General features: G+C 43.5%; 1 protein-coding gene across 1 annotated transcript in view; it reads right to left on the bottom strand.

Annotated features, from left to right (window-relative positions):
• Positions 1–18,190, bottom strand: part of MYO1D (myosin ID) — a 108,992-nt gene that overhangs the window by 28,537 nt on the left and 62,265 nt on the right. Inside the window, exons 4-13 of the mRNA XM_077252661.1 lie at positions 16,878–17,043; positions 16,475–16,528; positions 15,193–15,288; positions 14,424–14,540; positions 6,712–6,915; positions 6,471–6,616; positions 4,495–4,609; positions 4,204–4,374; positions 817–887; positions 629–703 (exon numbers count right to left, since the gene is read on the bottom strand). Coding sequence (XP_077108776.1) covers positions 629–703; positions 817–887; positions 4,204–4,374; positions 4,495–4,609; positions 6,471–6,616; positions 6,712–6,915; positions 14,424–14,540; positions 15,193–15,288; positions 16,475–16,528; positions 16,878–17,043 — 1,215 coding nt within the window. The remainder of the gene's footprint in view (positions 1–628; positions 704–816; positions 888–4,203; positions 4,375–4,494; positions 4,610–6,470; positions 6,617–6,711; positions 6,916–14,423; positions 14,541–15,192; positions 15,289–16,474; positions 16,529–16,877; positions 17,044–18,190) is intronic.

Here is an 18,190-nt window from a genome sequence, read left to right as displayed (position 1 = left end):
TATGGTGGAGGTTCAAATGTTAAGGGTGTAAGAAGCTTTTTGAGTGTTACAGAAAGTGATTGATTTCAGTTATTTATTCCAAAGGATGTGCAACCAAATATTACGTGGATGATGCGTGAAACAATTCTATTCGGCCCACTTTTGTGGTTTTATGTGAAATAATGTACAATTTGCCTTTTTTCCCTCTGTTTTTTTGTGTTGTTCAAATACACAAAAGGATATAAGCAGGTGTATAACAAAACGTGCAATTGCAGTAATTTTCATTTTCTGAAACAATTGCAAGGATGCCAACACTTTCGAACATGACTATATCCTGATCCATGAGCGGGCACAGATGGATATATGGGCCCTTTGCAGTCCAACAGCTCATCATAATGCACAATTCCATCTTCTTTGGAGGTGGCTGTCGGCTCCTTTACCTTTGGGGCCCCTGGGCAGCTGCACAGTTTGCACCAATGGTATGTCTGCCCCTGTCCTGATCCATCAATAATGGTGTGAGCTACCATATCAGAAAGCACTTATCTGAGATAACCAGGACCATGGAGAGCTAGCAGTAACATGTAACAGGACCATCTGTTCTACTGTGTGATGGCCACAATGGACTTCTTTATAGTCCGCTTCTTCTCACCTGTTGTACATGAGTCTCTTGAAGTCCTGAAATAAAGTGTCCTTGTTCTTATCAATGAATCCCACCACAGAGTAACTGGAATGAAAACACAAGGACATCACAAAACATCCACGTAAAGGTCTCTACAACCAAATGTTTGGGCAGATGGCCGAGTTCACATGATGCTACTGTGGCTCCCCAATACTCACACGACATCTCCGGCATAGTGTCGAACTCGGAAATCTCTGTCGAATTCCAGAGCTTTATCTGTTGCACATACCTTAAAAGACAAAGATTTAACATGCAACCGATCATAGAAAATAGTCTAGACTTCATGCGCATAGTCTACTCATCCTGTCATTTCCATATTCAACTTTTCTTTCTTGGTGTTCAATTTCATTGCTGAAACCTAATTAAATGATAACCTTCATAACCTGGGTTGAGGGTTCGAAACAATAGGGCATTTGACGTATGTATTATGGACCTGTGAACCGACCCTTGGCAATCTTGGCCTGACACTTGGCATAACGCAAACCTCAAGGCAGTCATGTCCTGGTGCAAGTAAACCTTCTGCACCACCTATAACTATGTACCTGTGGTTGCTCCATATATTATACCATAATGCACACACACTTCCACCTTCGGGGTTTACGCTATGCCAAGTGTCAGGCCAAGAAGCCCAAGGGTCAGTTCATTGGACCATAAGACATTTGTTAGATGCCCTGCCAGTTCAAACCCTCAATCCTGGTTATGATGTTTTTATCAATCAGTTCTGCACTTATACATAAAAATCTTGTAACGTTTGTGCCTCCTCCAATGACTGAAGAATGGCAAGAACTAACTAGCAAGTCCTCAGTGTGGTGGGTAATATCAAATAGTTGGGAAATTCTGACGGAAAAGAGTCTTTTTATAGAAAATACTTTGAACCATTCTCTGTTTTGTTGACATTTAACACACAAAAAAAATCCCAAAATTCCACAGTAAAGTGTTAGAGCCGGACGCTTAGAAGTCTGGAATACCAATAGGCCTGTAAATCAGGCGACAGCAGAGTACAATGTCCATTGGCTAGACATGACATCATCTCTCACAGACTGATCCCTGCACAACCCCAGCAAGCCAATCAGCAGGGATCCAGGCGCCCTCTGCTGGAACGCCTCAGAACATCATCTTTTTGGTTTTGGCTTCTATCCCAAGTCATGTGACAAGGCTCATTAGAGAGTCGATAGTGACTTGTAGGTTTTCTACTTCCTATAGGTGGCACTAGCGTTCTAGTCCTCTTCCTCTCTGGAGAGACACTTTATTTGTTTTTCTTCAATTATTATAATGTACTGGGATAAAATTCTTCTTATAATAGAGGCATCACCCTCTGAGGAACTGCATACTATATATAATTAGTTTATTTCCTTATATCAATATAGTCCCACCATATTACACTACAATTTATAAGGATTGCCTATTACCTGAGAATCTAATTATTTTTAGAACGAACTGCAGGACTTTTTTTTCCCCTAAAAATCTCTCTCTCTGCTCTCCTCCTTCCTACTTTTAGTGTTAAAGATAACAGCAGGTAGGGGAGGGGGATCTATACAAATCTCAATGCCAAGGACAGGTGTGAAAGTATTTACAGTCTCGGGGAGGGCAGAGAAAACAGGCAATAGAAAAGGAGGAAAGCACATGAAGAGTAAATAAATGCAGGATAGTAGCTTTGCTGATATATTAGGTCATGAAGACAGCAACACTCTCAATATGCATAAACCTCATATCCAGCCTATATTCCTGGGAGGGACACTCCCACAAGAAAACATAGATCAAGCTAAAAAAATGCATATCGGGGATTCTAAAAATGAATGATGGAATGAATATTGCAGACTGATAATTAGTGCAATTTTATTAACCAAGGGTAACCACTAGCATACATAAAAGTCATTTTTTTCCATGTCAATAGCCTTTAAATAGCATGCCAGAGGAAAAAACACTGACGTGCAGTATTAATACGTAGATGCAAATGCTATGTATACTAGCACATTGTTCCAGGAGGGAAACACAAGTGCAGATATCATTGTGTAGTTACTAATAAATGTCACTGATACAAGCAATATGAAGTGGTTTTCTTTTATTTGGATATTAGGGTGGTCAGAATGTAGACCTAGTACAAGTGCACTGGATCCACCTCTACCAGCTATTTATTTTACTCATCAGACCCCCTAGACTAGTGCCTCCAGTAAGCTGGTACTGAAATTAAAGCAATGATAACTTTCATACAAGTGGCAACCTTTAGTGGCTAGGTATTGAACCTGAAATCATGCTTGTCTGGAGAAATTAAGAGATTACAGACTTCCAATTATTTTTAAATGGGACATTACATGCTGTATAAAAATTCAGCAAAGAGCAGAAAAAAGGTTAAAAAATAATAAATTAAAAAAAAACAACAACGCTGCTCGCCTATTCATTATGCTACCACTGCAGTGATCTCGGCTGGTCTTTGCTAACTTCAAGCAATGGCCACTGACCTCAATGACGATTGCATGTGATCGCTACAAGTAAGCAATGGCTAATGAGGACTGCTGTGACAGTGGGGATTAAAAAGGTGAACACATTTTTTTTTTATTATTTTAATTTAACCCATTTCCTGCTGTTGGCTATTTTATTACAAATTCAGAAAACTCCCTTTTAAAATGAACCTGTTAGAACGTTTTTACATACAGAAGTAATGATACGGCTATCTAGGCGCTTATTCTCCCTATGATAATGGTACCTTTTTGTAGAGATATGATGTGCAGGTCTTGAGAATCCTAAAGTACATGTAGCTGGCAAATTAGGCTGGAAGTGCATTGGGGTGTGTCACCTGCTTATTTCAAGTGCTCTGACACTCCCCCAGTGCACTTCCTGCTTGATTTACATATGGCTTCCATATTAGATTTCTCATAACTGGCACATTCGTTCTCTACAATAATTTTTTTTTTGCAGGATATTCACCTATACAGCTAATTCAACTGCTTCCATAACTAAAAATGTGCTGACATGATTCCTTTTAGTACGATGTAGACATCATCTTTACTTGAAATAAATTGTGATATTGTTTATGCCTCCTCATTTTTAGAGTCCTAGCAGTTTTTACCGTCATGTACATACATTGGATTCAGTTACATTGGCCTTTTGGCGGCTCACAATGGAGTTTACCTCTCTTACAAATTGGAGCTAGTTTCTTAGATGGTTAACACGTTAGTTTTTTTTAGATGGAAAACCTAAAGTATCAGGCGAATCCATGAAGAACATAAAAAGAATCCATGCTGATGCTGCCTCGTGTTAGTAGAAGGCACTGGTGTAGTAGAGGGGGTCTCCTGTCTACGGCTGTAATTAGGCCTCTTGCTTTTGAGAATTTGGCATGAACATGTGACATATGTAATAGTGAACTTCCGAGCAGAATGGTGCTAATGGCTTTTATTGGCAAGAACAGCTGATCACTAGAGGTGGCAGGAACCAGATGTTTCAGTAGTAACACCACCCTATGCAGAACCCCACTAAGAAGTCTATGATAACACATAATAGGGACGTTCTCTTTATCCATCAGCCTTCCTTGAGTGGGCTATCCTTACCTTCCTGCTGGAGTAGTGGGCATGTTTCCCGAGCTGCTTATTTAGTGCATCCAGGAACATGGGGTCCGTCACTTTGCCCACATTCATGCAGGCGTCGTCCAGCAGCGATATGATTCCACGATGCTGCTGCTCCACCAAATCCACAATGATTTGGTTGTTAAAATAATCTATCTGCGAGAAGAAAGAAAGGAGATGTATGAGAAGCCAACAGATCATCGCCAGTACGAACCATAGTACAGAAACTGCTCAGGATGAAACATGTCCTCCATCGTGAATGATGTGACCACTTACATGCTTCCAGGGAATCCCTTCCCTCTTGTATTCCTCTTGCTCCTGGGTCAGGACGAGCTGGATAAAGAGCTGCTGCAGTTTCTCATTACAATAATTAATGCAGAACTGCTCAAAGCTGAAAAAGAAGGAGAAGTCGTCAGACAGTGGAGCCATCACAACTATAAGAGAGGTCACCAAAAACCGCTCAACCTGGGGTCACATGTTGAAAAAAGTGATTTTCCAAAGGCAAGACAAAATTGTATTACCTCCTTTTAATAGATCCCATCTGTTCATCTCTATTGAGACATCAGATATGTCAGGGATGTGTATCGTGGCGTGGGCGAGGTACTGGTCTCTTGCGACCCCACACGTTACATGAAGGTGGGAGTCTTGACTGGGTGTGTGGACTTGTACTGCGAGGGCGCTTCGTCTGTGCAGGCGCATGTAACCAATGTTGCTGGTTGGCCAGGACCAGATGTTTGACATTTCAAGGAGGGAGACCTCCAAGATTAACTTGGGGAAGGTTATATACAGTAGATAGCAGGTACATATTGATAATGCGTAACATTTTCCTCACACAAATTCAATCCTTTTCTCTTCTCTCTATTTACTTGTTCCTCCGTCTTCAGTATTCCGCACTACTTCACCACAACTCTCGATACTACAGTTCAGCTAGCAAGACTCCTTTACTCAGCCTGCGGTTCCGTGTCTTCGTTCCCTTTAGAGGAGCTACTTGGCCAGTATGGCCAGTACTTCTTTTCAACTGACGCTCTGGAACTCCCACCAGAGGTACTCTCTCTGTCTCTGTCCCCTCTAGGCCCATTCATATTAGGAGTTATAAACTCTTGGCCGTACTGCTAGGCGTCCTCTCCCTGGACCCGTTTCCGATAAATCACTCTGTCACTTTTCCTCGTTTCTGCTCCGGATCATATTATCTTTCTCCCGGTCTCCTCTCACAGATCACAGGGACACCAAAGAAATGTGGCAGTGCTCACACCAGACCTTAGGTCTCTTCTCTGTGCACTCTGGGCCCTAGGGATCTGACACCTCAACAGGAAACTGTATCTTTCCCTGCAGCTTAGCCCTTCCTACTCTGGGCTAGTGCCAACCATTAACTCTTGCTATCCCTACACCTCAACACACATCACAATTTACATTACACTACATAACATTATACTTGTTCTTCAAGGGGGGATGTGAGCCATATGTCCATCTCCTTACAAATAAACTAAATAAATTAAGTGAAAGGAATTTCTGAATAAAATAAATTTGAATGTTTTTTTCTTGAAGCACATGCATGGACATCTTCATTCCCTGGTGGCAGTTGCAGAAGTTTCTACAATACATCTTTCATGTGAGCATACCCGAATCAACCAAAATATTTAGGCTCCAGCAAACCATTTCAAGGGACATCTAGGACAACTGATCGACCAATTTACATCTGTTTTCTGGCCTAAAAACATCGCAATCACTCCATTCATGTTTGATGGCACTGATGGAAAAAGCCAAGTGCTCTACTCAACTATCTATGGCGGCCCCGTTCTGACGGGTCACTTCAGAGCTCTGTTCTCAACAATTGGGCACACACCGATCTGCAAGCTATCACATAATTGATTAATAAATAATAATAAAGAAATAGAATTGTTATTTTTGTTACATTCGCTGTATTGTTCTTGGTGTTATAGTCTTTTTCACTAGGTTTTTTTAAAATATATCTTTATTAAGATAAAAAGGAAAAAATATAAGGGTGATCTAGAGAACTTATGGGCTTTATGTGTTGTTTGTCTTTTGTATGTTGATTTATGGGGCTAAATTGTTATTAAAGGAGCAGAATGATTTGCATGCTCCATTATGTCACTTTTTGGCTACTGTATAAAATCAGAAAATTGCCAAATATCTGTGTAAATAATAACTGAACTACCAAACTTTGGCATCTACTTTAACATCCAGCTTTCTAATATGACTAGTGTTTGCACTTTGGGTGGTAGTCATCATACCTGTTATTGTCGAAGATCTCAAATCCATAAATATCCAGCACGCCAATAACTGTGTTTTTGCCATGGAGAGATGCGTCCTGTTTTTTTACATCAATGACATCATTGATACGACTCACAATCCAGCAGAAGAGGCGTTCATAGATGGCCTGTAGATATATATAATATTAATCAATTACCTCCACATGTCAAGCAATATATGCGAGGAAGAGTGGCATCATCCTAGTTACCAGCCTGTGTGTACCTTGGCAAAGGCATCTCTGCCATAGCTAGCTTCTTTCTCAGTATGCTGCTTGTCGATAATGTCTCTGCCCGTGGCCACAGTCCGAAACAGAAGAGCCTTCTCCAGAAGTTCATATTTGGAGCCAAGTAATTCAGCCGCTACAGACACAACTTTACTATTCTCAATCAGGGGGGTATCACCATCCAAAATAAACTTGAGGTTCCCCTGATAAAAAGATGAAAAATTATGAAATCAGGCAGTGACAGAATGCATTATTGTAGATACTATCATGAAAGCAAGATTACAAAATATTATAATAAAAAAACGCTTATGTCATTCTCTGGGTGGGTATTGACAAACACAGAATGCAGTTTAGGACTTAAAGGGGTTGTCCTGGTTTGTGACTAATCCTCACAGCAAACGCACCGCGTGCTGTCGGGATTCTCCAGTGACGGCGACGAGAGAGGCTACACACGTTTTGTCAGAATGTGTCCAGAAGTTTTCATTTTGATAATTGTGATCACATGACCACCGCACGCTCTCTGCCAGCACTGGAGAATCCTGATGCACTGTGAGGATTAATCACAAACCTGCACACCACCTTTAAGGCCCCTGTGACGACACAGCATTTGTTCTTGATTAGGCCACACATGTTTTTCTTCGGTGGGTCAAGAGACATAGGCCATTGTCCATATGAGCCTGAATGTTGACTCTTGAATTGATGTTTATTGCAGCTTATTGTGCTGCTATTCTTGGAGGACAGAGATGGAAGGTCATTGAACAATTGATGTTTGCTAAATGTTGATTACCCATTGTACCAGTCCATGCAGCTTGATGACCTGAAAATATATAAGGATAAACTATGCAAATTGATTGAATACTCAAACAATGAGAGATGACCTCATGACCTTCCCCTGATCTGTGGATGATGGCCTGAAGAACAGTTGTGAAATATAAAAGTGGGATCTTCCTCTGTTCCCAGATAGATTCTACAGGATGCCAGCTTAAAGGACCACAGCACTAGCTGGAGTAATACAGAGCTGCTCCATTGACCATCACTGAACTCTCAAAGACATCTGAAGAATCCAGGTTGAGACAATCAGGTCACTTGGCCACACACCTCACTGCACTCCGTCAGCTTCCTAAGCTTGCTGCTACCTCTTCCCTGCAGGTGCCCACTAAAAGTGAGGTGCTACTGGTTGGCTGGGGTAGTAGGCCCTGGATGCCCAAAGTCGCAGCTGCTCTAATCCTGGCAAGCCAGCGGGAGGGTGAGTGTTATGACCCCAATGGCGAGGGTCTCAGAGATATCAGCAAGTCTGCGAAGCACAAAAATCGAGCTCATAGGGCAGTGGTAACTGGGTTGACCATATATCTACTCCTAACGCCAACACTAGAAGTAGCCGGGGAACATGCCTACGTTGGTCGCTAGATGTCTCGCGCCAGCCGGAGAGCTAACTACCCCTAGAAGAGGAAAACAAAGACCTCTCTTGCCTCCAGAGAAAAGACCCCAAAAGTAGGATACAAGCCCCCCACAAATAATAACGGTGAGGTAAGAGGAAATGACAAACACAGAGATGAACTAGATTTTAGCAAAGAGAGGCCCACATACTAATAGCAGAATGTAGTAAGATAACTTATATGGTCAACAAAAACCCTATCAAAATCCACGCTGGAGATTCAAGAACCCCCGAACCGTCTAACAGCCCGGGGGGAGAACACCAGCCACCCTAGAGCTTCCAGCAAGGTCAGGAAACAGATAATATACAAGCTGGACAAAAATGCAAACAAAAACAAATAGCAAAAAGCAAGAAAGCAGACTTAGCTTAATCAAGCAGGAACCAGGATCAGTAGACAAGAGCACTACAGATTAGCTCTGATATCAACGTTGCCAGGCATTGAACTGAAGGTCCAGGGAGCTTATATAGCAACACCCCTGACCTAACGACCCAGGTGAGCATACAAGGGATGAATGACATACCCAGAGTCAAATCACTAGTAGCCACTAGAGGGAGCCAAAAGGTAAATACACAACAGTACCCCCCCCTTAGTGAGGGGTCACCGAACCCTCACCAAGACCACCAGGGCGATCAGGATGAGCGGCGTGAAAGGCACGAACTAAATCAGCCGCATGCACATCAGAGGCGACCACCCAGGAATTATCCTCCTGACCATAGCCCTTCCACTTGACCAGGTACTGAAGCCTCCGTCTGGAGAGACGAGAATCTAAGATCTTCTCCACCACGTACTCCAACTCGCCCTCAACCAACACCGGAGCAGGAGGCTCAGCAGAAGGAACCACAGGCACAACGTACCGCCGCAACAAGGACCTATGAAATACGTTGTGAATGGCAAACGACACCGGAAGATCCAGGCGAAAGGATACAGGATTAATGATTTCCAATATCTTGTAAGGACCAATGAAGCGAGGCTTAAATTTGGGAGAGGAGACCTTCATAGGAACAAATCGAGAAGACAGCCATACCAAATCCCCAACGCGAAGTCGGGGACCCACACCGCGGCGGCGGTTGGCAAAACGCTGAGCCTTCTCCTGTGACAACTTCAAGTTGTCCACCACATGACTCCAGATCCGCTGCAACCTATCCACCACGGAATCCACCCCAGGACAGTCAGAAGGCTCCACATGTCCCGAGGAAAAACGAGGATGGAAACCAGAGTTGCAGAAAAATGGCGAAACCAAGGTGGCGGAACTAGCCCGATTATTAAGGGCAAATTCAGCCAACGGCAAGAAGGTCACCCAATCATCCTGATCAGAAGAGACAAAACACCTCAAATAAGCCTCCAGAGTCTGATTAGTTCGCTCCGTTTGTCCGTTAGTCTGGGGATGGAAAGCGGACGAAAACGACAAATCAATGCCCATCCTACCACAAAAGGATCGCCAGAACCTGGAAACAAACTGGGATCCTCTGTCCGACACAATATTCTCAGGAATGCCGTGCAAACGAACCACGTTCTGGAAGAACACAGGAACCAGATCAGAAGAGGAAGGCAGCTTAGGCAAAGGAACCAGATGGACCATCTTGGAGAAACGATCACATATCACCCAGATGACAGACATGCCCTGAGACACCGGAAGATCCGAAATGAAATCCATAGAGATGTGTGTCCAAGGTCTCTTCGGGACAGGCAAGGGCAAGAGCAACCCGCTGGCACGAGAACAGCAAGGCTTAGCTCGAGCACAAGTACCACAGGACTGCACAAATGACCGCACGTCCCTTGACAAGGAAGGCCACCAAAAGGACCTGGCCACCAGATCTCTGGTGCCAAAAATTCCCGGGTGCCCTGCCAACACTGAGGAATGAACCTCAGAAATAACTCTGCTGGTCCATTTAGCAGGCACAAACAATCTGTCAGGTGGACAAGAGTCAGGCCTACCAGCCTGAAATCTCTGCAACACACGTCGCAGATCTGGAGAAATAGCTGACAAGATAACTCCTTCCTTAAGAATACCCACAGGTTCAGCGACTCCAGGAGCATCAGGCACAAAGCTCCTAGACAGAGCATCGGCCTTCACATTCTTAGAACCTGGTAAATACGAGACCACAAAGTCAAAACGGGAGAAAAACAATGACCAGCGGGCCTGTCTAGGATTCAGGCGTTTAGCAGACTCGAGATACATCAGATTTTTGTGATCAGTCAAGACCACCACACGATGCTTAGCACCCTCGAGCCAATGACGCCACTCCTCAAATGCCCACTTCATGGCCAACAGCTCCCGATTGCCCACATCATAATTTCGCTCTGCCGGCGAAAACTTCCTCGAGAAAAAGGCACAAGGTCTCATAGTAGAGCAACCAGGGCCTCTCTGCGACAAAACGGCCCCTGCCCCAATCTCCGAAGCATCCACCTCAACCTGAAAGGGAAGTGAGACGTCAGGCTGGCACAAAACAGGCGCCGAAGTAAACCGGCGTTTCAACTCCTGGAAAGCCTCCACGGCAGCAGGAGCCCAGTTAGCCACATCAGAGCCCTTCTTGGTCATATCCGTCAGCGGTTTAACAACGCTAGAGAAATTTGCGATAAAACGACGGTAGAAGTTAGCAAAACCCAAGAACTTCTGAAGACTCTTAACTGACGAGGGTTGAGTCCAATCATGAATAGCTCGGACCTTGACTGGATCCATCTCCACAGCAGAAGGGGAAAAAATGAACCCCAAAAAGGGAACCTTCTGTACACCAAAGAGACACTTTGAGCCTTTTACAAACAAAGAATTTTCACGCAGAATCTCAAAAACCATCCTGACCTGCTCCACATGCGAGTCCCAATCCTCAGAAAAAAACAGAATATCATCCAGATAAACAATCAAAAATTTATCCAGATACTTCCGGAAAATGTCATGCATGAAGGACTGAAAAACTGAAGGTGCATTAGAGAGCCCAAATGGCATCACCAAGTACTCAAAATGACCTTCGGGCGTATTGAATGCGGTTTTCCATTCATCGCCCTGCCTAATGCGCACAAGGTTGTACGCACCACGAAGGTCTATCTTGGTGAACCACTTGGCACCTTTAATCCGGGCAAACAAATCTGACAACAGCGGCAAAGGATACTGAAATTTGACAGTGATCTTATTTAAAAGCCGATAGTCAATACAAGGCCTCAAAGATCCGTCCTTTTTGGCCACAAAAAAGAATCCCGCACCAAGAGGGGAAGAAGAAGGACGGATATGCCCCTTCTCAAGAGACTCCTTGATATATGAATGCATCGCGGTATGTTCAGGTACCGACAGATTAAACAGTCTTCCCTTAGGAAACTTACTGCCAGGAATCAAATCTATTGCACAGTCACATTCCCTATGAGGAGGCAGTGCACTGGACTTAGACTCGCTGAAGACATCCTGATAATCAGACAAATACGCCGGAACTTCCGAAGGCGTAGAAGAAGCAATAGACAAGGGCAGGGAATCTCCATGAATTCCATGGCAGCCCCAACTTGACACTGACATAGCCTTCCAGTCCAAGACTGGATTATGGGTCTGTAACCATGGCAAACCCAAAACAACCAAATCATGCATTTTATGCAGAACAAGAAAACGTATTACCTCCCGATGTTCGGGAGTCATGCACATGGTAACCTGAGTCCAAAACTGCGGTTTATTTTTTGCCAATGGCGTAGAATCAATACCCCTAAGAGGAATAGGATTTTCCAATGGCTCAAGAACAAATCCGCAGCGCTTGGCAAATGACAGATCCATAAGGCTCAGGGCAGCACCTGAGTCCACAAACGCCATGACAGGATACGATGACAATGAGCAAATCAAAGTTACAGATAGAATAAATTTAGGTTGCAAATTACCAATGGCGACCGGACTAACAACCTTAGTAAGACGTTTAGAGCATGCTGAGATAACATGTGTAGAATCACCACAGTAGTAACACAAGCCATTCTGGCGTCTATGAATTTTCCGCTCATTTCTAGTCAGGATTCTATCACATTGCATTAAATCAGGTGCCTGTTCAGACAACACCATGAGGGAATTTGCGGTTTTGCGCTCCCGCAACCGCCGGTCGATTTGAATAGCCAGGGCCATAGAATCATTCAGACCTGTGGGAATGGGAAAACCCACCATCACATTCTTAATGGCTTCAGAAAGGCCATTTCTAAAATTTGCAGCCAATGCACACTCGTTCCACTGGGTCAGCACGGACCATTTCCGAAACTTTTGGCAATACACTTCAGCCTCGTCCTGGCCCTGAGACATCGCCAGCAAGGCTTTTTCTGCCTGAATCTCAAGATTGGGTTCCTCATAAAGCAAACCGAGTGCCAGAAAAAACGCATCAATGTCAGCCAATGCCGGATCTCCTGGCGCCAGCGAGAAGGCCCAATCCTGAGGGTCGCCCCGTAAAAAAGAAATAACAATTTTTACTTGCTGAGCGGAGTCTCCAGATGAACAGGGTCTCAGGGACAAAAACAATTTACAATTATTCCTGAAATTTCTAAATTTAAATCGGTCTCCGGAAAACGGTTCAGGAATCGGTATCTTAGGTTCTGACATAGGACTTCTGAAAACATAATCTTGTATGCCCTGCACACGAGCAGCAAGCTGGTCCACACTTGTAATCAAGGTCTGGACATTCATGTCTGCAGCAAACACAAGCCACTCAGAGGTAAAGGGGAAAAGAGAAAAAAAAATGAGAGAGAGAAAAAAAAACTCAGAACTTTCTTTCTTATAATCCCGCTTCTGCAATGCATTTAACATTTAATACTGGCCTGGCAAACTGTTATGACCCCAATGGCAAGGGTCTCAGAGATATCAGCAAGTCTGCGAAGCACAAAAATCGAGCTCATAGGGCAGTGGTAACTGGGTTGACCATATATCTACTCCTAACGCCAACACTAGAAGTAGCCGGGGAACATGCCTACGTTGGTCGCTAGATGTCTCGCGCCAGCCGGAGAGCTAACTACCCCTAGAAGAGGAAAACAAAGACCTCTCTTGCCTCCAGAGAAAAGACCCCAAAAGTAGGATACAAGCCCCCCACAAATAATAACGGTGAGGTAAGAGGAAATGACAAACACAGAGATGAACTAGATTTTAGCAAAGAGAGGCCCACATACTAATAGCAGAATGTAGTAAGATAACTTATATGGTCAACAAAAACCCTATCAAAATCCACGCTGGAGATTCAAGAACCCCCGAACCGTCTAACAGCCCGGGGGGAGAACACCAGCCACCCTAGAGCTTCCAGCAAGGTCAGGAAACAGATAATATACAAGCTGGACAAAAATGCAAACAAAAACAAATAGCAAAAAGCAAGAAAGCAGACTTAGCTTAATCAAGCAGGAACCAGGATCAGTAGACAAGAGCACTACAGATTAGCTCTGATATCAACGTTGCCAGGCATTGAACTGAAGGTCCAGGGAGCTTATATAGCAACACCCCTGACCTAACGACCCAGGTGAGCATACAAGGGATGAATGACATACCCAGAGTCAAATCACTAGTAGCCACTAGAGGGAGCCAAAAGGTAAATACACAACAGGTGAGACTCTGTAGTATTCTGCCCACAGGAAAGGAGTGCTTGAATTCAGTGGGATGAGTCCTTGTCCATGTGGTCTTTCTAAAGACAGCGGACGAGAGCACTTACTGACCCTCGTGTCTCCACAGCCCCCATACACATTAGAGGGCTGTCAGTCGAACAATGATTTGGCTGATCATTTGGCCAACAGTCATGTCAAGCAACTCTCCCATACATAGGAGGGCTCATTCAGCTGACTGCTCCTGTGTTCTCTATTAGAAATCCCCCACCAAACCACTCTGTCACAAAAGTGATCGGCTGTCCAAAATCAGTTTGCCATATTTTTTATAATATCACAGTTTTATCAGCAGACACTTAGGTAGGAAAAAAGCATCATCCCCGCGCTGCCGCAAGAAGAATTCCAAAAATTGTAGAGGTTTCAACGTGGTTTATTCTACGCGTTTCAGGGTTCAGGTGACCCCTTCATCAGGACATACCACAAATACTTCCAATTGACAATACAAGAAGCTGGTACAGTCCTAAAAGTGCTTGTTGGGTCTTGTAAACCGGTGTGTGTGTGTGTCTTGGCTGTAGTATGGCAGATACGTGTTATTGCTGCACTATGTTTACCCAGCTGTAGAGGAGTTCTGCCAATTTACATAGTCTTCTTCTCCTGGAGGATCAGCAGTAGCAGCTGGTTCTCCACACAGCGCTGACACTTTCTCTGCGGTTCTCTACCGCATACTCGCACCTACTACTCACCAGATGTAGAATAGTGGCCAAGACTTTGTAGACAGTCTGGATCTCTTCTGGTTTAAATCCAATCACTCTCATGGCCTCAGACACTTCTTTGAAGTCTCCAGCATCATTAATGGATGACTGGACAAAAAATGATGCAAATAGCATTTGTTAATAAAGACGAGTGAATCTTTCAGATCAGAACACTTTTCAAGCTCTATAACATATCCACAGCCTTAATAATGTCAAAATGACCTCAACATATATGGCTACGGGTAAACAGATGCTAGCTGTTTATCACTGCTGCGGTCTCACACACTATCTGTAATGTTTATTCAGTGTTTCAGGACTTTCTCCTTTGACCTCCTCTCATCCTGATTTACCACAATGTGGAAGCTGCATTCCCTGCTTCTGGTTTTATACAGGCTATGATAGCCCCTGCTGATTGGCTGTACTATACCATGTGATATGATAGCTGCCAGGTATTATGGGGGAATCTGTGCGGCCATGCCTGGGGTCATGTTGGCTTTCTCTGGCTCTTGCAATCTTCTGCTTTGTGCAAAATAGCAGTGGGCATTTTTTAGTGATTCACATGAATCAAATCAGAAATTGTGTAAAATTCAACACAAATTTGACTCGCTTCACTCATCTCTATTAGTTACAAATTATGTATTTGCCATTATTTATAACATTTATTATAGTAACTATCAAACTTATGGGCAAAATATTAGGAACTGCCATGAACTTTGGGTTCATGTGTTTATCATGTAGCATTTTCACAATGTGTTCTTACCTTCATCTGAACCATGGACCTGGTGTACGTGTAAGAGGAGATATCCTTCTGTAGATGGAGGGAACGGAGGGTCTGCTCAGGTGCCCCCAAGATCAACTAGTAGTACAAAAAAAAAATCTTTATCCTGTTTTTCCTTCTTCACTTGTAGAATTGAATAAGCCATACATACATTATTACGGACGATGTAAGTGCTATTTACGATAGCGCCACTTTTACCCTCTTCTGATATCACAATTTTTTTAAATTAACAATCTCCTATGAAGTGCAGCCACAAATTTCAGCAACTGCTATGTCAACCTATGGGGACCCAATGACTGAAGTTAAATGCATGTGCTGGCTGCATAACACAGCTGGCACCTGGCATCTCCTGAGCTCACTCCATATAAATGGAGCCATATATTTGTAAACTACATGAGGGAAAAGAGTTAAATGCAGTAACTATGTGCAACCATTCCTTTGCAAGTACAATTATTTGGACGCTTCACTTCTGCTCCCTGTAGGTTCTTGCATAGAAAAGTGACTGCTGATCGCTATCATATTTGCTCTATTAAGACTACTAGTCACAAAAAGGGAGCCTCCACAAAACACTTTCCACATATACAAATTCACCAGCAATATTCTAGTTGCATAATTTGTATCATCCCAGCTCAACTACATTCTTTCATTGTGATTATAGCTGTGCCATGTGAACACCAGTCTGAACCAATACATTCTCTCCTGTGCAGTCAAGTCTGTCAGTTTCTGACTTCTTGTGAACAAATACATGACATCATCACCTATTAAATCCTTCCCTGCAGCTCTCAAACACTTCCCTTCCCCACTCAAGCCCACCTCCTTGGTTCCTGTCTTTGACCATGTATAAAATGCTTCTGAAGATATAATTTATGCTCTGTTTATGAGAGCAGTGATTTAATAGGTGGGTCGATACAATGATTAGCTACAGATTTACATAACTCCCCTGATTCACACTGCCTGCAAGGACAGATTCTCCAGTTTGTGGTATGAGATACAGCTGCAGCCTGTACTTATCACGTCCTGCTTGTAAGAGTTGATAGGGAGAACCCTATCACAAGCAGGAGGCAGTGGAGTCACTGTAAAGCTGCCTTGCATACAATAGAATGAAACTCTGCGGGATTTAGTTACAGGATAGCGGAAACTTGTCTATTCTTGCTGTCCTTAGATAGGAGGCAGAAGAGCAAGTGCTATGTAGTAGGAATCAAGATGACAGGCAACCCATAATTGCCACATCAGATAAAACAGGTGTACACAAAAAAAACCTAACCTGATAAAAAGAGTGAAAATTCCTCTCTCCCAGCTGCTGAACAATCACCCGAGACTGAAAGAAAACAGATGTAATTACGTATTGATTGCATTTAAATATTTCACATTAGCAATAGGGTGTAACTAATTGCTTTATAAGGAGAGAAAGGTATTATAAACGGAGTATGGTAGATCGGGGTCTCTGCTCTTGAATACCAAATCATGTGGTCAATATGATTACACATATTCAGAATCCTATGGCAATGGCTCCCATCTACCAAGGGCTATAATACCAGTCTCTTTCATTTGGCGGATAAGTCTATGTAACACAGTATCCACTCGATTTACAAGCAATAGTAGTCGTAAATCGACAATATTATCGCAGAAGAGTCCTTAAAACTGTTCACACCAATGGCGGTACTTACTTTCTCCAACAGGTAGTTACTGATGTGTCCCCCAATAGGATCTCCTTTGAAGTCAAAGTTAATGTCCATGTATTTTCCAAATCGGCTGGAGTTGTCATTGCGTGTAGTTTTGGCATTCCCAAAAGCTTCCAGCACACAATTAGATTTCAGCAGCATATTCTTCACCCTGTCAAATTATATAAAGATGGTGAATCTACATGGTTTCAAAGAAACAATTGACCAACTCACAGATTTCAGCAAAGCCCTGCAGTATTAATAATGAGATATATACAGTGCCTACAAGTAGTATTTAACCCCCTGCAGATTTAGCAGGTTTAATAAGATGCAAATAAGTTAGAGCCTTCAAACTTCAAACAAGAGCAGGATTTATTAATAGATGCATAAATCTTACAAACCAAAAAGTTTTGTTGCTCAGTTAAATTTTTATAAATTTTAAACATAAAAGTGTGGGTCAGTTATTATTCAACCCCTAGGTTTAATAATTTGTGGAATAACCTTTGTTTGCAATTTCAGCAAATAATCATCTTTTCTAAGACCTGATCAGGCCGGCACAGGTCTCTGGAGTTATCTTGGCCCACTCCTCCATGCAGATCTTCTCCAAGTTATCTAGGTTCTTTGGGTGTCTCATGTGGACTTTAATCTTGAGCTCCTTCCACAAGTTTTCAATTGTGTTAAGGTCAGGAGACTGACTAGGCCACTGCAACACCTTGATTTTTTGCCTCTTGAACCAGGCCTTGGTTTTCTTGGCTGTGTGCTTTGGGTCGTTGTCTTGTTGGAAGATGAAATGACGACCCATCTTAAGATCCTTGATGGAGGAGCGGAGGTTCTTGGCCAAAATCTCCAGGTAGGCCGTGCTATCCATCTTCCCATGGATGCGGACCAGATGGCCAGGCCCCTTGGCTGAGAAACAGCCCCACAGCACGATGCTGCCACCACCATGCTTGACTGTAGGGATGGTATTCTTGGGGTCGTATGCAGTGCCATCCAGTCTCCAAACGTCACGTGTGTGGTTGGCACCAAAGATCTCAATCTTGGTCTCATCAGACCAGAGAACCTTGAACCAGTCAGTCTGAGTCCTCCAAGTGATCATGAGCAAACTGTAGACGAGCCTTGACATGACGCTTTGAAAGTAAAGGTACCTTACGGGCTCGTCTGGAACGGAGACCATTGCGGTGGAGTACGTTACTTATGGTATTGACTGAAACCAATGTCCCCACTGCCATGAGATCTTCCCGGAGCTCCTTCCTTGTTGTCCTTGGGTTAGCCTTGACTCTTCAGCCAAGCCTGGCCTCGGCACGGGAGGAAACTTTCAA

This window comes from Ranitomeya variabilis, chromosome 4, assembly GCF_051348905.1.
Source record: "Ranitomeya variabilis isolate aRanVar5 chromosome 4, aRanVar5.hap1, whole genome shotgun sequence".
NCBI lineage: Eukaryota > Metazoa > Chordata > Amphibia > Anura > Dendrobatidae > Ranitomeya > Ranitomeya variabilis.
Note: the sequence above shows the minus strand (reverse complement) of the source record. Positions and strands in the feature narration are given on the sequence as shown.